Source organism: Panthera onca, chromosome F2 (assembly GCF_046562875.1).
Source record: "Panthera onca isolate mPanOnc1 chromosome F2, mPanOnc1 haplotype 2, whole genome shotgun sequence".
Lineage (NCBI taxonomy): Eukaryota > Metazoa > Chordata > Mammalia > Carnivora > Felidae > Panthera > Panthera onca.
The window spans coordinates 49,860,148-49,881,403 of record NC_138356.1 but is presented as its reverse complement, the minus strand read 5'-3'; the positions used below and the strand labels follow the sequence as shown (position 1 = coordinate 49,881,403).

The 21,256-nt window shown below is 35.6% G+C and overlaps 1 protein-coding gene across 49 annotated transcripts in view; it reads right to left on the bottom strand.

Moving 5' to 3' along the window:
* RIMS2 (regulating synaptic membrane exocytosis 2) overlaps positions 1-21,256 on the bottom strand; it is a 602,465-nt gene that overhangs the window by 119,537 nt on the left and 461,672 nt on the right. For 17 of the 49 annotated variants that reach the window (XM_060611071.3, XM_060611073.3, XM_060611075.3 and 14 more), the window contains 2 exons: positions 12,602-12,774; positions 11,466-11,717 (listed from right to left, as the gene is read on the bottom strand). The exons of 16 other annotated variants lie outside the window; for them this stretch is intronic. In XM_060611071.3, the coding sequence (XP_060467054.2) occupies positions 11,466-11,717; positions 12,602-12,774 (425 nt within the window). The remainder of the gene's footprint in view (positions 1-11,465; positions 11,718-12,601; positions 12,775-21,256) is intronic. 16 more of the 49 variants (XM_060611087.3, XM_060611089.3, XM_060611091.3 and 13 more) reach the window with 1 other exon arrangement.

Here is a 21,256-nt window from a genome sequence, read left to right as displayed (position 1 = left end):
TGCTCATGTTCTGTCTCTCTCTGTCGCAAAAATAAATAAAAACATTAAAAAAAATTAAAAAAATAAAAAATAAAAACTTCTGTCAAAGAAGACTAAGATTAACATGTTGAGTATTGCACTAGGTCAGAAGCACCATGTTGGAAGCCCTTCATACCACTAAATTTTCACTGCTTTATTACAATCTTACTTCTTCATATATTCCTACACTAAGTTTTATTGTGTGTCTACTTTGTGTGGGTTATTGTAGATACTGGGAGGTAAGACAATAAAAAGATAAAAATGATGGATAACCTACCTCAAAAGGCTAACTAACCAATGGTCAATTATAGTAGATTAAATGGACGCAAAATTAACTACATTCAGAAGAGGAAAATGAATACCACAAGAGAAACTGTTCTTGTAAAAAAAAATAGTAGATAAATTGTGAAGGAAGAGAAGAGACGGTGTTTCTTAGATGAATTTATATTTGAGTTGGGTATTGAAGGATGGGTAAGTACTCATAAACAGAAAAGAAGCCATAACTCAGGCACAAGAATCAACATGAGCGTATATACACAGAAGTATAAATGCAAGAGCCTGTAAGGAGAAAGATCCATAAGTGTGAAAGGCTGAAGTCAAAATAAGGCTAAAATAGGAAGACTGAAAAGCTGTAATCATCAAGACAGTGTGGTATTGGAACAAAAACGGACACATAGACCAATGGAATAGAAGAGAGACCCCAGAATCAGACCCACAAATGTATGGCCAACTAATCTTTGACAAAGCAGGAAAGAGCATCCAATGGAAAAAAGAGACTCTCTTTAATAAATGGTGCTGGGAGAACTGGATAGTAACATGCAGAAGAATGAAACTAGACCACTTTCTTACACCATTCACAAAAATAAACTCAAATGGATGAAGGGCCTGAATGTGACATAGGAAACCATCAAAACCCTAGAGGAGAAAGCAGGAAAACACCTCTCTGACCTCAGCCGCAGCAATTTCTTACTTGACACATCTCCAAAGGCAAGGGAATTAAAAGCAAAAATGAACTATTGGGACCTCATGAAGATAAAAAGCTTCTGCACTACAAAGGAAACAATCAACAAAACTAAAAGGCAACCGATGGAATGGGAAAAGATATTTGCAAATGACATATCAGATAAAGGGCTAGTATCCAAAATCTATAAAGAACTGACCAAACTCCACACCCGAAAAACAAATAATCTAGTGAAGAAATGGGCAGAAGACATGAATAGACACTTTTCCAAAGAAGATATCCAGATGGCCAACAGACACATGAAAAGATGCTCAACATCGCTCCTCATCAGGGAAATACAAATCAAAACCACACTCAGATACCACCTCATGCCGGTCAGAGTGGCTAAAATGAACAAATCAGGAGACTATAGATGCTGGCAAGGATGTGGAGAAACGGGAACCCTCTTGCACTGTTGGTGGGAATGCAAACTGGTGCAGCTGCTCTGGAAAACAGCATGGAGGTTCCTCAAAAAATTAAAAATAGATCTTCCCTGTGACCCAGCAATAGCACTGCTAGGAATTTACCCAAGAAATATGAGTGTTGATGTATAGGGGCACTTGTACCCCAATGTTTATAGCAGCACTTTCAACAATAGCCAAATTATGGAAAGAGCCTAAATGTCTACCACCTGATGAATGGATAAAGAAGACGTGGTTTATACATACAATGGAATACTACTTGGCAATGAGAAAGAATGAAATATGGCCATTTGTAGCAATGCGGATGGAACTGGAGGGTATTATGCTAAGTGAAATGAGTCAGGCAGAGAAGGACAGATACCATATGTTTTCACTCATATGTGGATCCTGAGAAACTGAACAGAAGACCATGGGGGAGGGGAAGAGGGAAAAAAGAGTTACAGAGGGGGAGGGAGGCAAACCATAAGAGACCCTTAAATACTGAGAACAAACGGAGGGTTGATGGGGGTTGGAGGGAGAGGAAAGTGGGTGATGGGCATTGAGGAGGGCACCTGTTGGGATGAGCACTGGGTGTTGTATGGAAACCAATCTGACAACAAGTTATATTTAATATAAAAAAATTAAACTTTTACATGTTAAATTTGTTCATCCTGAGGGATACCTAGAGTTCTATTCGGAGTCACTAGCTTTGAATATTGCATTTAATGCAGAATAACAGCTGTAGGGGCACCTGGGTGTCTGAGTCAGTTAAGCGTCTGACTCTTGATTTCGGCTTGATTCATATCTCAAAGTCAGTCATGAGATCGAGCCCTGGATTGGACTATGTGCTGAGTGTGGAGCCTGCTTGGGATTCTCTCTCCCTCTCTCTCTCTGCCTCTTCCCCACTCACGCTTTCTCTCTCTCAAAATAAATAAATAAACTTAAAAAGAAAAGAATAACAGCTGTAGATTAATTGTCCTTACGGGCTTGTAAAAACAAATATTAAATATGATGGGAACTAATGTGGCAGTTTTTTCTGCTATTATTTTGTATGGAGAGAGTCATTCCCATGTAATTATTTCTCTACTTTCATACTAAATTTATTTTACTCTCTAACATGCAGCATGTGGGGAAAATGTTTGAAATAAATGTTTAAAAAGAGCATAAAAATTAATTTTATCCATTATAGCAGACAAGTCTATAGAAACATTATTTACCTATAATCAATGGTGGAAATGCCAGAAAACAAAAGTTCCATATATAAATGAAGGCTAATAGACATTTTAAATGTATATAACCTTAAATTGCTATTCTAACCAACGTGAAATTTGTAAAAATGAATCTGTGTGGGTCTCTCTGAATAAAATTTTCTGGTGACAACAGGATAAAGTAAACCAGTTACCACAGAAATACAAACTAACAAAATTTCTAATAATGATTACATTACAAAGTCAATTAAATTTTATAAGACTCTTAAAATTTATGTAGGATGTGGGAATAAAGGTTAATCAACGCTGAGCTCCGATATCATATCGAAGAACAGAGATGCGGTACTGAAGGATAAATACTATGTGTTAGCTGAAAGGAATACCCTGAAAATGTGGTGGCCCCAACAGCAGAGCAAAAGCCGGGTGGCTCCACGAAAAAGCTATACTCTTATTACTCATTCCAAACCCTTTTACTCTCGTCACCAAAACAATCTATATCTTGTCTTAACGAAAACCTGATACTGCCTTGGACATACTGCTTCCCCTGAAGTCCTCTCTAATGACAATTACTTATCCTTTTTCATAGATTGTAATATTTCTTTTTTTAAAAATTTTTTTTCAATGTTTATTTATTTTTGAGACAGAGAGAGACAGAGCATGAACGGGGGAGGGTCAGAGACAGAGGGAGACACAGAATCTGAAACAGGCTCCAGGCTTTGAGCTGTCAGCACAGAGCCCGATGCGAGGCTCGAACTCACGGACCGTGAGATCATGACCTGAGCCGAGGTCGGACGCTTAACCGACTGAGCCACCCAGGCGCCCCATAGGTTGTAATATTTCTAACTACTGATTACATTTTTGGGAACGTTTCTCTTCTACTTTGACTTAAAAGCTTAACTTATCTTTTTGCAGCTTATGACTTCTGGCTATGCCAACATACACTTCTCCTTTTCTGCCCCTTTCTTTATATCATCTAGTGACCTCATGGCTATTGACTCATTCACTCAAGTCTTTAGGAGCTAGCTAGGTCTTCTTTTCAATTCTCAATTTTACCATAATTCTATCAGACTTACATATTCATTAAGAAGGTCTAGCCAACTGCTTCATAATTCCAAAACTTATATATCTCTATTTACCTTCACCTTTTACTCTTTTCATCACTCTGTTCTACTTGCTCCAATGGCTATGTCTTAGAATTTGCTAACTAATAAAATAGCTTCACCACACAATCTTGAGTTTCAGTGTCATACTCTAAACCTCTCACTCATCCGGTTCCCTAAATTTGCTTTTGTACTAAATGGTATAGTTTTCCAACTTTTTAATTTCTCTACACTCTCCTAGTCTATCAGTTCCTGTCTTGACTTTTCTTCCTTCTTGTCTAGCATTGACATTTACATAAACAACCTTAATTTCTTTCCATTGCTGTTTTTCCAATAGCCCTGTCCATCAAAATTCCCATTCTCCACAAATGCTACAATCTGACTTCTGTACCTACAATTGGATCAGCTCAGTTCTGCTAGAAAAGAACACACTACTCTCCTCGCTGGTGTCTCTTGGACTTGTCCCTCAGTTGGATCTATGGAACTATTCATCAACACTTTAATTTGTCCTCTGTCTGCTACTTTTCCTATTTTCTTCAGCAATTCTTCCAAATCTTCAAATCCAATCTCCAATTCAGCCTCCAAACTTTTATATTCTGCCTCTTATGTGTTTGAGAAAATTATGACCATCAGGTAGTGATGACCACTTCCCACTCCCAATCTAAAAACTTACCTATTTTCCTATCTGTCTTTTTTCTGGTTTGAGCCAATCCATCTATGCTTCTGACCCAAACCCCTCCCGCATCTTCAGGGTCCCACTCTAGTTAATCTGTGCATTTTCAGTACTTTATCTTCAAACACTCCTTCCCTTCAGACCATATATGTGATCAAATCTCAAATCTCTCACTGTCAGGAATCTACTATGGAGACTGTGAAGTCATAAACACACCCAAGATTTACCACAAATGGAAAACAATACGACGGACAATCAGTTAACTCAAGAGAATAGCTCATTTACTGATTAACAGAGTCTTTGATATATATAGAGTTCACAGTTTCAGGCCAACACTTATATTTACATGCAAAGGAGAAATTTGGGGCTATAAAAAAAGAGAACAGAAAATCATTACCTTTTCCTGAGAATAACGTCTGTGTTTTATTCATCTTAAGAACCCTGGTGATGTGGGGGCGCTTGGATGGCTCAGTCGGTTGAGTGTCTGACTTCGGCTCAGGTCATGATCTCACTGCAGGAGAGTTTGAGCCCCCCCTTGGGCTCTGTGCTGACAGCTCATAGCCTGGAGTCTGCTTCAGATTCTGTCTCCCTCTCTCTCTGCCCCTCCTCTACTGTGTTCTCTCTTTCTCTCTCTCAAAAATAAATAAACTTAAAAAAATAAAAGAACCGTGGTGATGTGAAAAATGTATGCAAGAATTTTTTAAAAACAGAGATAAACATTTTAGGGAAAGGTAGCTCTGAAGGAGAAATGGAATAGAAGAAAATATGCTTGACAAACTAGACTCAAAACAGTGTATCATCTGCATTTATCACTACTATACTCATTTATTGAAGAAGCCACATACAGATTCATTTTTTTGCAGATAATTTTGAGTATTTTTAAATGTTTGTGGTTTTTCTCTTGTATTTTTTGAGTTTTTCTTTTTCTTTTTTTTAAAGTAGGTTTCACATCCAGCGTGGAGCTCAACATGGGGCTTGTGCTCACGACTCTGAGCTCAAGAATCAGATGCTTGACCCACTGAGCCACCCAGGCGTCCTATTTTTTTGAGCATTTTTAAAGATATAATTCCAAAATTCATCTTTTTAAAGTATATAATTCACAAATGGACTACTTCAGAGAAATTGACTACTCATTTTTTATGCTATTATCATAATGAGCTCAAAAAGATAAAAATTTCCTACTAAACTAATCTTCATAAGAGATAACAGATTAATTTATGGAAGCGGAAATAGGATTAGGAAGAAATTGACATATTTCAGAAATGAGTTAGCATCAGAATCAATAAGATTTGGTGACTGGAGGCCAGGAATTGTGTTCAGTGGAGAAAGACTAGTAAAGAGTGATGTGCAGGTTGCTACTTGGGCAAATGTGAGAACATGGGTACCGAGAACTGGGAAAGAGAGTACAAATGGAAAAGCAGGTCATTCACTTTGGTTGCTTGTTTGGTGAGGGGTGTGATGAATTTAATTTCACATGTTGAGCTTGGTACGTCTCCTGGACAGACAAGAAGATGGACAGAAGAGGACTGGATGGATCTGGCAGTTGAATAAGAAAGAGATCTTGGCTGGAGGTACAGATTTGGAAGTCATTAACATATAGATGCTACTTGAAGCCATGGAATTGAAGTGCACTGACAAGACAGACTGTGTAGAGTAAAAAAGGGGGGGGGGGACCCCCAGGATGACATCCTGGAAAATATCAACATAAAAGCATACAGAAAGCTCACAGAAAACACCAAGGTGACCAAAGAGATGAATGCAGAGTTAAAGGAGTGTACAATTACAGAAACTCAGAGAAAAAAGCATTTCAAGAAGAAGAGAATGGGAATGGGGTCAAATTCTAAAAGTCTACACAATAAAATATGAAAACGGTTAAGATTTAGTACCATATATAACTTGAGGCAGTTTCAACAAAAAGTTTCAGAACTCAAAATTATAGTAAAATAGAAGTAGAAAAGCAAAGCCTCAACAAGGAGGCAAAAGTGAGGTTGTCAATTATTATGTGTAATATAATGTAGTTCAAGAAATTGAATGGAATTAGATTTTGGCTATGAACTTGAACTTCCTGATAGACTAGGTAAAGAGAACATACAATGGGCTGCACTGTTTTGTTTTCTGTAAAGCAGATATATCAATTGTTTAGGAGAAATATTCATAGAATTTTAAAAGAAAGTTTTCCATGGACTATTTTTAAAATGGATGAGTGGCCCTGGAGAAAATATCCTCAAAAATGAATTTACAGCTAACGCCAGTAATTCTACCTGGCAGTATTATTTAAGAACTCCCTACGAGCCACTTCTATTTAACATTGTAGTGATGGTCTTAGCCAGGTCAAATAATCAAGAAAAAGAAATAAAAGACATTTAGATTGGAAAGTAAGAAGTAAAACTATCTTTATTCCCAGATGACACGATCTCTTATATAGAATATCCTAAGGAATTACCAAAAATATTTTAGAGCTAATAACTGAAATGCAGCAAGGCTGTAGGATATAAGATCAATATACAAAAATAAATTGAATTTCTATATATTAGCAATGAACAGTACTAAAAGGAAATTAATAAACAATTCCATTTACAGTAGCACCAAAAAATGCTTAGAATAAATTTAACAAAAGAAGTGCAAGATGTATACACTGAAAACTATAAAACATCATTGAAAGAAAGTTAAGAAAACATAAATAAATGGAACATCTCATGCTCATAGATTGGAAGATAATATTTTAAAATGGCAATAGACCCCAAATTAATCCAATTAAACAAATCCTAGTCAATATCTCAGCTGCTCCTCCCCCCCCAACTGACAAGCTGATCTTAAAATTCATTAGGAAATAAAAGCAACCAAAAAGAAAGGATAGATAGCATCATAACCACCTGGGGTATTTGTTTTAAAAATGCAAATTCCTGGGCCCCACCCCAACGTACAGAATGAAAATTCTAAGAGTGGTATTTACATATTTTAAAGTTTCCTTTTCATGCATAATCAATATACAGAGAAGTTACTGGAGCTTTTAAGATTTCAGTAGTATTAACTAGAAGATAGATAGCTTTAATGAGAAAGAAACAAAACAAAACACAGGACATCAGTAATACATAAGCAGAATGGCACAGTCCATCAGTACGCCATATGGGATGAGTTGGCACTCAAACATACTTCTAGAAAAATGAAAAAGTCAGCTTGATCAATGGAGTACTAAATACTGATCACCTAAATGTTGGAAACATCTGCCAAATGATGGAAACTTACGTTGAGCTGTTTGTTCTACTAGTGGTTGGTTAGTCACAGAACCAATGATCTCTTGAGCTCAAGATAATAAAGGCAAGTCATCAATCTAACAGAAGATGCTTACTTTCCTGGTGGCTGTGCACTATGTTCACGTAAACTATGGCAAGGCGTGTCAATCATCCATTCCTCTAACTGACAAGCAAAAAAGCCCAGACCAAGTAGGTAGGTTAATGTGACAGAGTCAGGATGAGAATTCAAGTATTTTATCCTGCTTGCCATTCTAAAAGTTATAAGAACTTTTAGCTAGACAATTTAGATGGCTAAAGTCACTTAAAATCAGCTCTTCATGAATATTTGAATAGATGCCAAACTTTTTCCTTTAAAAAATGACCCTACCCCCAAAACATTCTCTTTAAAAAGAGAAATTATAATTCTCCAGCCTTTATAGACATGCCTGAGAAAACTAAAAATTTATAGGGAACAACTTTCTTGAATTTTTTCTTTTGGCTTGTATCCTTAGAACAAAACCTGGAGGAATAGATGGGTCTCATTTGATTGTAAAGTTACGAATATTGTTGGTGTTGCTAATACCATACTTTTCAGTATTTGTTTTTTCTATCTTCCATTGCAGATTTATTAAAGATATCCTCCTTTCTGTGCCAAATTCCTTCCTCAAATATGCTTGTGAATTTGTTTAGGTATACTGATGGCATTTTTTTTTTGGATATGAGCTATCCTTAAATGTCCAGTCACACAAGGCTAAGAAAATGATTCACTCTCAGGCTTAGATATTTAGAAATGCTTAATTTCATTTCTATCCCCAGTTTTTAGTACAGTGCTTGAGATGTTTTCTGAATAAGTTTTCGTTGAATAAATGATTTCCCCTTGCCTCTGAAAACTTCTTTTTTTTCCTGAGCCAGCGTACCACATATATATGGTATATAATCAGCAAATGTATAGAGATATAAAATTTAGAACATACTCACATAGATATAGAGAAAAAATATTTTCAATGGTTAACATAATTTTGTATTCTCTAGAGTTTACCAAAAAATCATTAATGATATAGGGGCTTAATCAGGCTTACATACATATATGAGTATAAATATCTAAATATGAATATATTTATTAACCAACTTTGAAAAATTTTATATTTAAATATTTAATGAACCTTTTTGAATTTACTTTTTGCCATTCATTTCCTACTTGTATATTCAGAAAAGACATCCTCTAATGTGACTACTAGACCACAAACAACATAATTCTGTATCATGCAATGATATCTAATTACTGTAATGAAAAGAGCAACTATAATGGATTTGCTTCATTGCAGTTGCTGTGTTAATATTAAGTTCTAACAATGTTATAAATACTTAAACTCTGAAGTCATATTTTTTTCCTGTATAAAACTTGCATTACTGTTTAAAAGGCATAAAATGTCAGTGGTGTATTATGAATAAGATTATTTCCAATAATGTTGTGTAAGCTCGTACGGTTTTTTTTTAATTTTTTTTTTTTAACGTTTATTTATTTTTGAGACAGAGAGAGACAGAACATGAGCGGGGGAGGGTCAGAGAGAGGGAGACACAGAATCTGAAACAGGCTCCAGGCTCCGAGCAGTCAGCACAGAGCCTGACGCGGGGCTTGAACTCACGGACCGCGAGATCATGACCTGAGCCGAAGTCGGCCGCTTAACCGACTGAGCCACCCAGGCGCCCCTCGTACGTTTTTTTTTAAACAACCTAGGATTGTGTTCATCAACTTCCAAAACAAAATGTTACTGGGAGTACTGAGACATATTTCCTCTCAATAAACATTGTTCATTTTATTCTAAGAAATGGAAGCGAATTCAAGATCTTACGTTGTAATAATTAGTGACACCAAATGTTTCCTACAAGTAATTGCAGATGACATTTTGTGCCACCTTATAGAATATATGTTCCCTAGAGACAGTAGCCTGGCTCCCTTTAGTTTATAGTTTCAGAAGTCTTACATAGCCACTTAAGCTGAGTACGGTGCCTTGACGACTCAGATTGCTAGGAATATACCATCTTTCCCTTTCTCCTGCAAAATAATGTACTCTTTCCCTAAAGAAAATGATGGAGAAAGTAATATTAAAAATTGAGAATTTAAAGTTAAAATCTTCTCCAAACCCCTGCCCACCAAGCCAGGCATGTTAGACTTTTGGGCTTGTGTGTTCTCCTCTACACAGTACATAGAAAGAGAAACACAGTAGGGAGCTACATTTTGCTCTGCTTTTGGAGGAAAGGAAACTCTCTGTCTATATTTTTCAAGGAACCTTGGGAAACTTTTCTCTGTGAACTAATGATGAAATTATCCTATGCCAAACAAGTCTTTTTTTTTTTTTTAATGTTTATTTATTTTTGAGACAGAGAGAGACAGAGCATGAGCAGGGAAGGGGCAGAGAGAGAGATGGAGACACAGAATGTGAAGCAGGCTCCAGGCTCTGAGCTGTCAGCACAGAGCCCGACGCGGGGCTCGAACTCACAAACTGTGAGATCATGACCTGAGCTGAAGTCGGACGCTTAACCGACTGAGCCACCCAGGCGCCCCCAAACAAGTCTTTCTTAACAAACCAGTGTAATTATCAAAAATTAGATAAGTAATGAAGTAGATTTGAAATTACTAGTTTTGACTCAAATCACAACATGCCAAACTTAGGATCCCTCTTATGTTTAATATCTGTTATACAGGAAATTTCATAGATCACAGATATAATTAAATATACCAATCTGAGACAAAAAGTGAAGTGTCATAGACTAAACCACTGAATTGTATACTGATGGGGTAAAAAACTGCCCCAATTATCTTTCTTATTAATCATGAGTACGTACAAAATGAGATTGCGTTTAAATATAATAATGCAAAGTTTGACTTATAACAGGGTGTGTTTATCAAGCCAACCATGTACTAACAAATAAAATTCTGGATTGACAGCTAGAAACCCAAACTCCTCTAAGATGGACATGATTTGCAATTCTTGGTCTCTGAGAAATGTAATTACAGAAACCTCATCTCCTCAGGCAGAAAAAGGAGGTTTACTGTGTATTTGTGCTGACTTTCAGTACAGTACTGTGAAGATAGTTTCAGACTCACTTGGTGCCTGTGTTATGAAAATGAAAACATAGTTGTTTTTATACCTTGCTGCTTATGTTTCCTCCTTTCTTTCCTGTCCAAAGTTCCTTCTCTGGCAGTTTCTCTAGCTGCCTGAATTTTTACAGGGACTTAACCCAACGTGTTTGCTTTCTAATAAACCCTGGGGCATCTAGCCTTTCTTTTCAGAGTATCAAAGAGCACTGCCCCTGATTCGCAATCTTCCTCAGTGTTCAAAACTAAGCTAGAACCCACCAGAAAACTAAGAAGAAGCAAGGGAGCCAGAGACCAAATAAAGCTTACGTTCTACTAGCAAATTTGCCAATCGTTTTAAAAGTTTGTTTCCAGTGTATAATATTTTTTATGAAGTAGGCTAAGTTTTTTCAGGCCCTTCAGAATCTCATTTTAAAAATTTTGACTCTACAAATGGAGAAGATATGCAGCAATTAACGCTAAAAGAACTAAGGGAAATTTACATTTGATTCAGCTGGTCATAAAGAAAATTGAATAAACCAGACCCTCAGAGTTAGTGGATATAAATTAAAGGCTGTTTCATTAGTCAATCTATTTGATAATAATTTGCAATATATGAATTAGTTGTATTAGAAGCTAAATAGATAAAACACAAGAAAATAAACCAAATGTAAATGGCAAAATAGTCTTTAGAACTAGGACAAAAGGCTACATTACTAATGGGAAGTGTCTACAAAAATAAGCAAATTTTACCTGTCATCATCTTGTGACAATCGTCTTTGCAAATCCTCTTTATTCCACTGTTCTTTTTCTTTCCCTTGCTCAGGTATATCTTGTGCTTTTTCCTCGTCTCCTGATTCTCTGTTTTTCTCCTTATTACTTGTTTTTGTGATCTCTGTCCCTTTCTCATTCTCATTAAGTCTTTCTTGCTTTACCTCTTCCTCCTCATGAGCTATCTCTTCGTGTTTATCCCCTTCTTGCCCTCCCTCTTCTACTCCCTTTGGCCTTTTGAAAGCAACACAAATCGAAGGCATGCAAATAAACACAAACAAGAAAGAAAAAGTCAAGAAAAAAAAATGCACATGAAATAAAACAGAAATGTAATGAAAACTACTAAAAACATAAATAAAAACTACATCTTTTAAACATTGAATACTTTTCTTTCCAGTGTATACCAGAAGCAAGCACTGTGTAAGCAACACTTAGTCATAATTGTTTTTATAGCATATTTTCCTGTCACAAAGTTGCACAGATAAAGGTGGTGGTCTCCATTATAGATTTTTTTTCTGATGTAATGGGAGTAAAGAAATAAATTAGCTTAGGTGCCCATCAAATCTATAGGTCAGGTGATAAGTGAGAATTATAGTAACATATGCTACATTTACAAATTTTCTTGAGAGGCTGAGGAATTTCCCATGCCCTCATAATGGTGTCAGGAGAATGGGAGACCATCCTACTAAAAAAGTAATGTTCTTATGTATTCTGAATCATGGAAGTATATTCAGCTCGGTAAAAAGCCCTCCAAAATATCATTTTTCATATTCCTTGGAACATTAAAAAATCCAAGTCTTCACTTACCCATCACTTTCATTTCAGTAAAGACAGAATAGTAACAGAATTACTTTCTGAATAGCAAACATGAAAAAAAGAACTAATGATATCATAGCCAGTAGTCTAGGAAGAAAAATGTTATATGTTCTATAAAACTTCTCTGTGCCAGCAGTCTGAATATAGACCAAAATATAATACAAAGCGGTATGTTCAGAAGTTCTTCCTGTCTTCATGACACGTATTAACCTTTCGAAGGAAATGATTTTATGTTGACCCAAAGAAAATCAAAGACCTGAAATATGTTGAAAAGAATTTCCTGCCAAAATCCCCTTACTCACCTGATTTTCTTGTTTCCTCTTGGCCGTTCTGATTGGACGGACATGTAGCTTGTGCTACTGAAACGAGAAGCACTGCTAGTCCTGGAAACCGCGGATATATCACTTACATCACTGTCCGAAGATTTAGTGGAAATATTATCTGCCCCTCTATGAGGATCCCATCCTGATCGGTACTGTTAACACAGATGGACAAACACGCAGAGGTTGTCAGTATTACTGCACAAAGCAATTATTAGCTTCTCCTACTTCAGCACTTTAATTGTCCACAGAGGATACTGCAAAACCCCACTCAGTGGCATAGAAAACAAAAGTGAATGGCAATTATCCTAAAAGAAAAATTCAATTTATATGAAACCCTTGTTTTTAGCAAAGGCAATTAGAGCATTTTCACCTCCCGCCCCCCCCCCCCCCCCATGAAGGCCATTAAAACAGTTTCACAATAGCAATGGCCCCGGGGAAGAACATTTAGGTGAAATCTGGGAAATAAACATAACATAAGGAAGCAGAATTGTTTTATTCTGTACAAAATTTGAAAAAAAAAAGTGTGATAAGGTTGCCATTGTAACTTATAAAGACCAATTTTAGTAGCCATCAATGTTCTCTGAAATCCATTATGCTTCACTGAAAACCTAGAGATAATGTAAAATCTAATTATTAAAGCACTAACTTTTGAACGGAAAGCCAAGAAAAAAGAGAGTTGAATTTTTGGGTGGTTGCTGGAATTTTGATGAATCCTAGAAATACTAGAAAAGTCATTATTATTTACAATAGTTCAAACTTCCTGGAATTGAAATAACCGAATAGTTATCTGACCCAGCCAGCATGCAGGGTGTTATGGGTGTTCAAATATTCTGGTAAGTTGAAAACCGTCATAAATGCTTTATGGTAATGACATTTGGGGTGTAAAAAAGAATAGACTTTGGAGTCTGGAAAACCTGGAGAAAAACTCTTACTAGCTAGGTAAACTTGAGCAAATTATTTAATCTTTAAAAGTCTGTTTATAAAATAACAGGGATAATATCTTCCTTTTGGGGTTTTGAAAATTAGAAATAATGCATGTCTGCTATCTAATAATACAAATAAATACAGTATTATAGCTGTATCATTACTAACTGATGGCTATTAATGGGTTAAGAGAATATCTGCTAATAGAGTTTTATTTATTTATATGTACTTCAAACATAATGTTGAAACATCCTTATTTGGTCAGTTTTGCAATGGAGATTATTCTAAGCATAGACACTAGCAAATTTCACAAAGCCTTAGAAAGATGATTATCTTATATAAACAATTTACTGTGATTTGAAGAATCTTTACCTAATAAACTATCCTGTAAGAATAACAATTCACTGCAAATATTAGAGAGATATAAACATTCTGGCTAAGATAAATTGAATGGCAATAGGGTATAGTATAAACATTAAATCAGATTCAAATGATCTGGATTCTTTTCCCCCCAGTATCTCTCTGTGTCTAGTTATATATTTTTGAGTTAATAACTGATCCTTTTCTTCAAATGTAAAATAAGGGAATTATTTTTAAGGCTCCATAAAATTTTAATAACCAAATCCTTAATCTAGAAATATACTTTCAAATTAGGTGAGATACTGGCCTTTCTTAGTCCCTTTTAACTTCCCACTTTGTTGGATAAACTCTCACGTATCAAAAAACATACACACTTAAGTTCTGCAAAACTTGCTGCCTTGTTTTCAGGAAGTATCTGTGTAAATAGAAACCTCATGTTGATTTTAAAGGTAATTACTTATTTACAGTGAATTTATTTGGAGAACATTTGGTCCACGATATCTTTTTCAAACTGAAGCCACTTTAAAATAGTAAAAACAATTTAATTTAAGTGACAGTATTTTCAGCCATTGTGTAGAATAACATTTCAATGGGTGGATCCAACATTATCTAAGTTAGCCAGTGCACACAAAAATGTACTGAAAGCAGACGAAAAACCCTAAATTTTAACTCTAGGAGGTGGTGAGAAATAATAAGGTACTAAGAGCACACGCTTTGGAGTGAGACTGAATTGTTGATCTGAATTTTGGCCTCACAAATTATTAAGTTTGTAATCTTGGGCCAATTGCTTCTGTATGTGTTAAAATACAGACCGCTGTACCCATTTCCTAGGTTTGCTGCAAGGATTAAGATAATGTATGTAAAAAACACTTGGCACAATATCAACATAGAACAAGTGTTTAATAAATGACAAATGATGATGACGATGATGGTGATGATGATTAGATAGTAGTTGAATACTGTTTCAGTATCAATTCCAGGTACATCTTCACTGAAAAAAATATTGGGTAGAACCAACAATCAATATATTATTTTAAGACTGCTCTAAGCCAAAATAAGAATATAATCATTTCTACATATGTTCAAGAGATTCATTTCAGAACATATGTTTATAAAAAAATTAAAATATTAAAGCAAACTTTTCCACTGACTCCTAGTATGTCCTCAGGTCTCACCTTCCCCATTTGATCAGCTTCATCCACATCCCATGATCTTACCAGCGACTGCTGATTCCCAACTACAGGATGAGAAATAGCTTTATCTCAGCAGGAAATACATGACACTTCTTGACTGACACAGAAGATGCCACATTTTTAATATTTGTTTCTAGTACTTCATTTTGATATCCAAAGCCAACTTGTTCCTGTGTATCCCCTGTCTCCCTGATTGGTTCTTGTCTGATTGCTATGCCTTCATTTCTGAAACCTACATTTTACTTGACTTTTGTATTTTACTAGTTAGGATTCTGACTTTGCCTACTCTAACCTTTGTCTTTTTAAGTTGTCATGACTTTTGCTTCTGTTGCTATGATTCATAGGTGCATACAGGCTAGCCTAAGGCTTAAGAATTTGGTTAAAAAAAACCACGTGGGGTACATTGCACGTATATTTGGTTAAGACCTCTTAGATAATCTAGTTTGCTCAGCTAAAATTTTGGAAATGAAAAATTTAGGGAAAGATAAGTTTCCACATACTATATTATAGGTTTATGCTTTTATAGAATTCAACATGCTACTTCATGTTAAAGGGGTACATGTGTGTATGGTAAGTGTGTTCATGTCTAATTTTCATACCCTTTACTAGAATATAAGCTCCTGAAGGCCAGGATAATATCTTCCTTATTCTTGTAACTCTTTTAGCACCTAAGAGTCAAAGATTTAATTTAATTAAACTCTATGCCTTAGTTTTCATACCAGTAAGATAAGGATAAATCCCTTTGTAAGGATTTTTGTGAGGAGGAAGAGACATGATATATTTAAAATACTCAGTAGTGCGCTTAGCACATAGCAACTGCTCATTTCCAGTGCCTAAGCAGAAAGTCATTAAATAAAAAGACACGGAATGGAAAAGTTTATATAAAGAAAGTATGCAAATTAGTCAAAGCTCTAGTTTGATGAGGATTCTACTACCTTCTCAAGGCTTGCATTAAGTGCATTTCTCTGTCTACTTCTAAGCAACTGATATGTTTACCTTTGGGGTATGGCTCAAGTTTCCATTACAAGTTTACATATGATAAACAGAATGAGAAATACAGAAAGTGAGAAATAATGGGAAAAATATTTTTATAAATAAAACTTCAGAAGAACATATTTTGAATATACTTAGAATATAATATCTTCATGTATACATACAACTCCAACCCCCCCCAGAAATCAAAGTAATAAGTGACCTAATACTAGAGTTAACTTTTAAAACAATTCATTTTTTAAAACAATTTCCTAACTATATTTTTTCTTTTCCTAAAGTATGGTAAACAAAAAGTTTATAATTTAACAGTGAGCTAGAAGCAGCTACATTATTATTGTACCAAGGTAGTTATGAATGCAAATAAGTTCATTTATTTAGAAAATGGTTGGTGTTGTCTTGGCACTATACAATAAAAAATGTTTTCAACCATTAGCATGTATTAGTTTACAGCTGACAGATGAACAATGGATGATATGCTCACCATTCTCTTTAATGGAACGAAAACAAAGAAGATTTATTGCATAGGATTATACAATCTCAGCTGAAAATTGTGCCCTGATTGGGATCATTAAAATCTTGGAAGAGAGTAAGGAAGCTTTTCCCGACAGCATTTTGATGTTTTGTACATTACTATTAAGCACATCATGAACCAGAAAAATTTACAGGAAACTATTATTCTTCAGGATGTTCCAGACTCTAAAGAGTTCCTAAGTGGCCTAGAAAAGTTAATGTCCTCCCTATTTATCTAACATTAGTGGAAAGTAACAGCATATCATCAAAGCTCTATTAAAAGGAAAGTTATTATTAAAATTTTAGAATAATATTCTTGAGAAAAAAGTAAATTCAAATTTCTAAAATAAGATTTTCGTTTTTCCAGTATACTTATTGGAAGCTCTTAGATTAGGTAATTTCCTAGTTTGATTTCTCTAACAGCCATTTCACCAACTCATGTTATTTGAGCTTTGTACGTGAACTTCTTGCACAAAACACAGGGGTGGGATTATGAGTTCCTTTGAACATTGCTTGTTACCAGAAAACTGCCATGTTGTCTAAAAATCTAGTCCAAGGATTGGTTATTGCAAAATACCAGGCACTAAAAAAGTCCAAGTTTGAAGAAAAAATGTTTTATGTCATCAAGAAATAGTTGGAGGAATATTCATATCACATTCAGAGTAGATCATAAGATTGGGAAAAAATAGGGCAAACAAAATCTTTGGAACACAGAGAAGCTGAAGTTCTGGACAGGGCTCTTGACACCAGTCTTGGGGGCTAGAGGAGACAAGAACAGAGCACGGGGAGTCTTCGCACTGTGGTCAATAAAATAATCATGTCAGCAAGAAGATGCTATCCTTTGCGCTAACCGATTTTTATAGGATTTCAGATCATAATTCAAAGAGAGTCCTGTTGTTTCTTGATAAGTACCACAACTGCAGGGACTCTCCCTTTGAGGAGCTACTTCCAGATAATTTTCCTTTTATCCTAGCTAAGGCTCTTATTGGTGCTTGATTTGAATGTTGCACTGTGTAAAAATCTATTAGAGATAATTTTGTGTAGATAGGACTCCTCAAGAGGGTATTGCATGATAAGGTCTTCACTTGAGAGGGAGAAGGAAGTGAGGAAAAGCTACAGAAAATTGAAGGCTAATTTAAGATTCAGCCTTGTAAATAATATTCTGCAAATGAAATTCCCACTAGAAAACTCTTCCTTAATTCCTTCAAGGAGAATTAGTTACTGCCCTGTGTGTTCATGAGCTACTTTCCTCATGCTTTTCTCACAGTTTTATCACGTGTGTATCTCTCTCCCCCCCACACACATAATGATCTACCTATCTATCTTGCTAGATTTAAAATCTCTGAGAATAACTGTCTTAATATTTTAGTATGTATCCCCATTATCTAGATCCTTGCCTGGCATATAGTAGCAACTCAATAAATGTTTAATGAGTAAAAATGAATGGAATGGTTGTTTTATCTGGACTGTATCCTAGAGTATTACCTCCAGTATGAAGCATCAAGTCAGAGTATAAAATACTGTGGTAATAGCTGAATAGAGTTTAGTCACCTGACCCTTTTATTCTCCATGGTGGGTATAGGCAGTGGTGCACTGACATATGGTTAACAACCAGGTATCCAAGAGTTCTGATTTACAGAGTTTGCTAATTTCTGAGGAACAAATACTCCCACTATGGCTGCTTTCAAGTTACTAAGTTACCAAGTGCAGATTTGGTGTATACTACCAAGCATGGGGTTTAGAAATACATGCATTGTTTGTACGATTCCCTGAGATTAATCTGGAGACAATGAGTAAGGGGCAATAAGATGTCCTATCTGTACAATTACTCATCCAGGGAAATCTTGTGAAAGATGGAACAGCAAAAAGAGCTTAAGGGAAAAAACTGTAATAATAAAAAGAGTAGCCGTTAGCCTATAAGCCAAAACATACCAAGGAGCCAACTGTCTTTTGGTCTCAGGAAAACTTGTAAGCTTAATAATTTTTCCTGGAGAATTTGTAGAGAAGGAATTATTGCTAGTAGTCAATTATGACTCTCTTAATTTAGAGCTCTGGGGGAGCTCTGTATCTATTAGCAATCAGCTGATCTCATCACCTGTTATTTATTTCCATTAACTTCTCATAAGTTTTAGAAACGGAAATGCCAGTTCTGCAATGAAATTCCAGGTTTACAGATCTCAGGTAGCTACAGAACTCATGTTTTTGCCCTTAACAAATGCATTTATCACTTTCTTCCTCAGAATCCATAACCCTTCACCCATTCTAATCTACTGTTTACTGAAATTGTTCTTAAAAACAAACAAAACGATCAATAATATCCTAATTTACCAGCCGGTAGTGTCTTTAGTTTTCTTCTTGCTTGATTTTGCTGTCACATCTAGTATTATTGAAGCCCTCTCTCCTTCTGAAATGTTTCCATAAATGTCTTCTCAGATACCGTCACTCATGGTTTCTCACCAGTCTCCCTCACTATTCCTATTCCTTCTTAATCTCCTTTGCCAGCTTCATATTCCCTGACCTGATTTTAAATTATATTTTCCCCAAATTTTGATTGTTAGCCTTTTCTTTTCACTATGAATATCTCCCCCCTCTCCCCCCGGAATGATCCAATCCATTATCTATGCATTTTCACTACCACATAATGACTAATAAATCCTTATCATCTGCCCTCACTCATCTCCCAAGCTTCAGACCTGTATTTCCAGTTATTTCCAGGGCATTGTGCATATGCTGTTTTGCAGGTACATCAAATTCATGTGGCCAAAACCAAATTTATTCTCTTTCACCCCAAACCAACTATTCATGTATCTCCCATCTCCTATAATAGGCTCAATATTGAACTAAAACATAGAAAATGTGTAAGTTATCTTTGACTTCTCCTTCTTCAATATTGTCCACTCTAATTAGTCAAGAAATATCACTTACTAATTTTACGGTAACAAATATCTGGATATTTAGCTATTAGGAGTGTACGGATGGGTTTCTGGCCTTTCATGTAGGTAACTCAAGTTTACCACACCTATATATTGGTCTCAGTTGCTGCTGAACGCCTACCAATATTCTTTCTCTTTTTTTGTTCTTTACTAAAAGAATCCAGATTTATTTCAGTAGTCCAACAATGAGAACAAAAACAAACAACTTCATTTTCCACGATTCCTTGTAGCTAGGGTGATCATTTGACTTGGGTCTGGTCACTGTGAGGTAAGCAGGAACCAGGGACTGGGGTTGGAAAGAGCTACTACTTTTCTGATTATAGTGGGCTGACTCAGCTGGGGTGGCCATTTGCTTTTCCCTCTTTTTTTTTTCTGATTAGAGTTTAAACATGGGCAGAGGGGTGCAGCAGTCATTCTGTGACAGCGAGCATGAATGTCCTACACTAAGAACAGGGAACGGGAAGTTTGGCTCCTTAAACAGCAGTATCAGCTGTGGGCTGCTGTTTGGATTTCTTCAGATTCTCTTGTCAGGCTTTTTTTTGTTACAAACATGTGAATGCAAACCTGAATGGTATAACGCTCGTTTTGTTCTGTGTCAGTAAAAATATTTTCAGACTTCATGGAAATGACTAAAGGAACATTCTTTCACTAACAATATTGAGATAATCTATGATGCCTGAAAATCTATCATCTGATTTTGATGATGAGAAGCAATGTATCATAACGGCCACGGGCTATAGAGTTGAAATACACTGATGTGCAACTGCTCTCCCACTTACTGGTAGCTATGTAATCTTGGGCAAGTCTCTTAACTTCTCTGAGCCTGCTGTGAGCTTTAAATGAGATCACAGGTCTTGACACATAGTAAATACTTACCATGATAATAATGAGGCATAGTCTGTGATGAAATTATAGAGGCTCTAGACTATGATAATTCAGTTTTCATCAACATTTGGCTATCATCTCAAACATTTTGCCTTAACTTATAAAAAAAAAAAACTTGAAAAGAGCTGTGAAGTCTTATTATTAATAAGTCCCTAAATCCATATCTCATTTAAAAAATAAGGTATTGTCCTTTGACACCAGGTTGGCTTATTTTACGTAACATAGGAAAACACCAAACCTGACTTGGAAATTCATGTTTTTTATTCTTGAAACTATTAACCTGGGTTAGTTTTTGTAATTGTGCTTATACTTGGCATCAAGGAAAGTTAAACCAGGGAATGTAACAATCCGTGACCATAACACTAATAATTATTAAAATGTGGATAGTTTTTATGGCTTACAAAGAACTTTCAAATATTTTCTATATTGCTTCCTTAGTCATCTATTTAGATATATCCACATAAAGTAAATGGGTTTTCTTTCTTTTTCAATAACTTTAATGAGTCTTACATTTATTTGTATGCCCTTTATTTATTCAGTAATATCTCAAACAAATGTCACCTGAAATTTCTGCCTCAATTAAAAATATTCTCAAAGTCTGTTTTTCCACACTGTTAAATATATAAATAACAATACCCCATTTTGATATATATAATATTTCACGTATATCCAAGCTGACAGAGAGTAGAACAGAAGGCCTGTTGTTAGTGCAAACCAACAAGCCCAGACTTTTCCAAAAGAGAGAAGAGTCAGTGTTAAAGCACTTATACCATCATTGTGACTAAATGCTTTTCCAAACCCTTGGATGAGAAACCTTTAAGATCTAGCTAGAATTA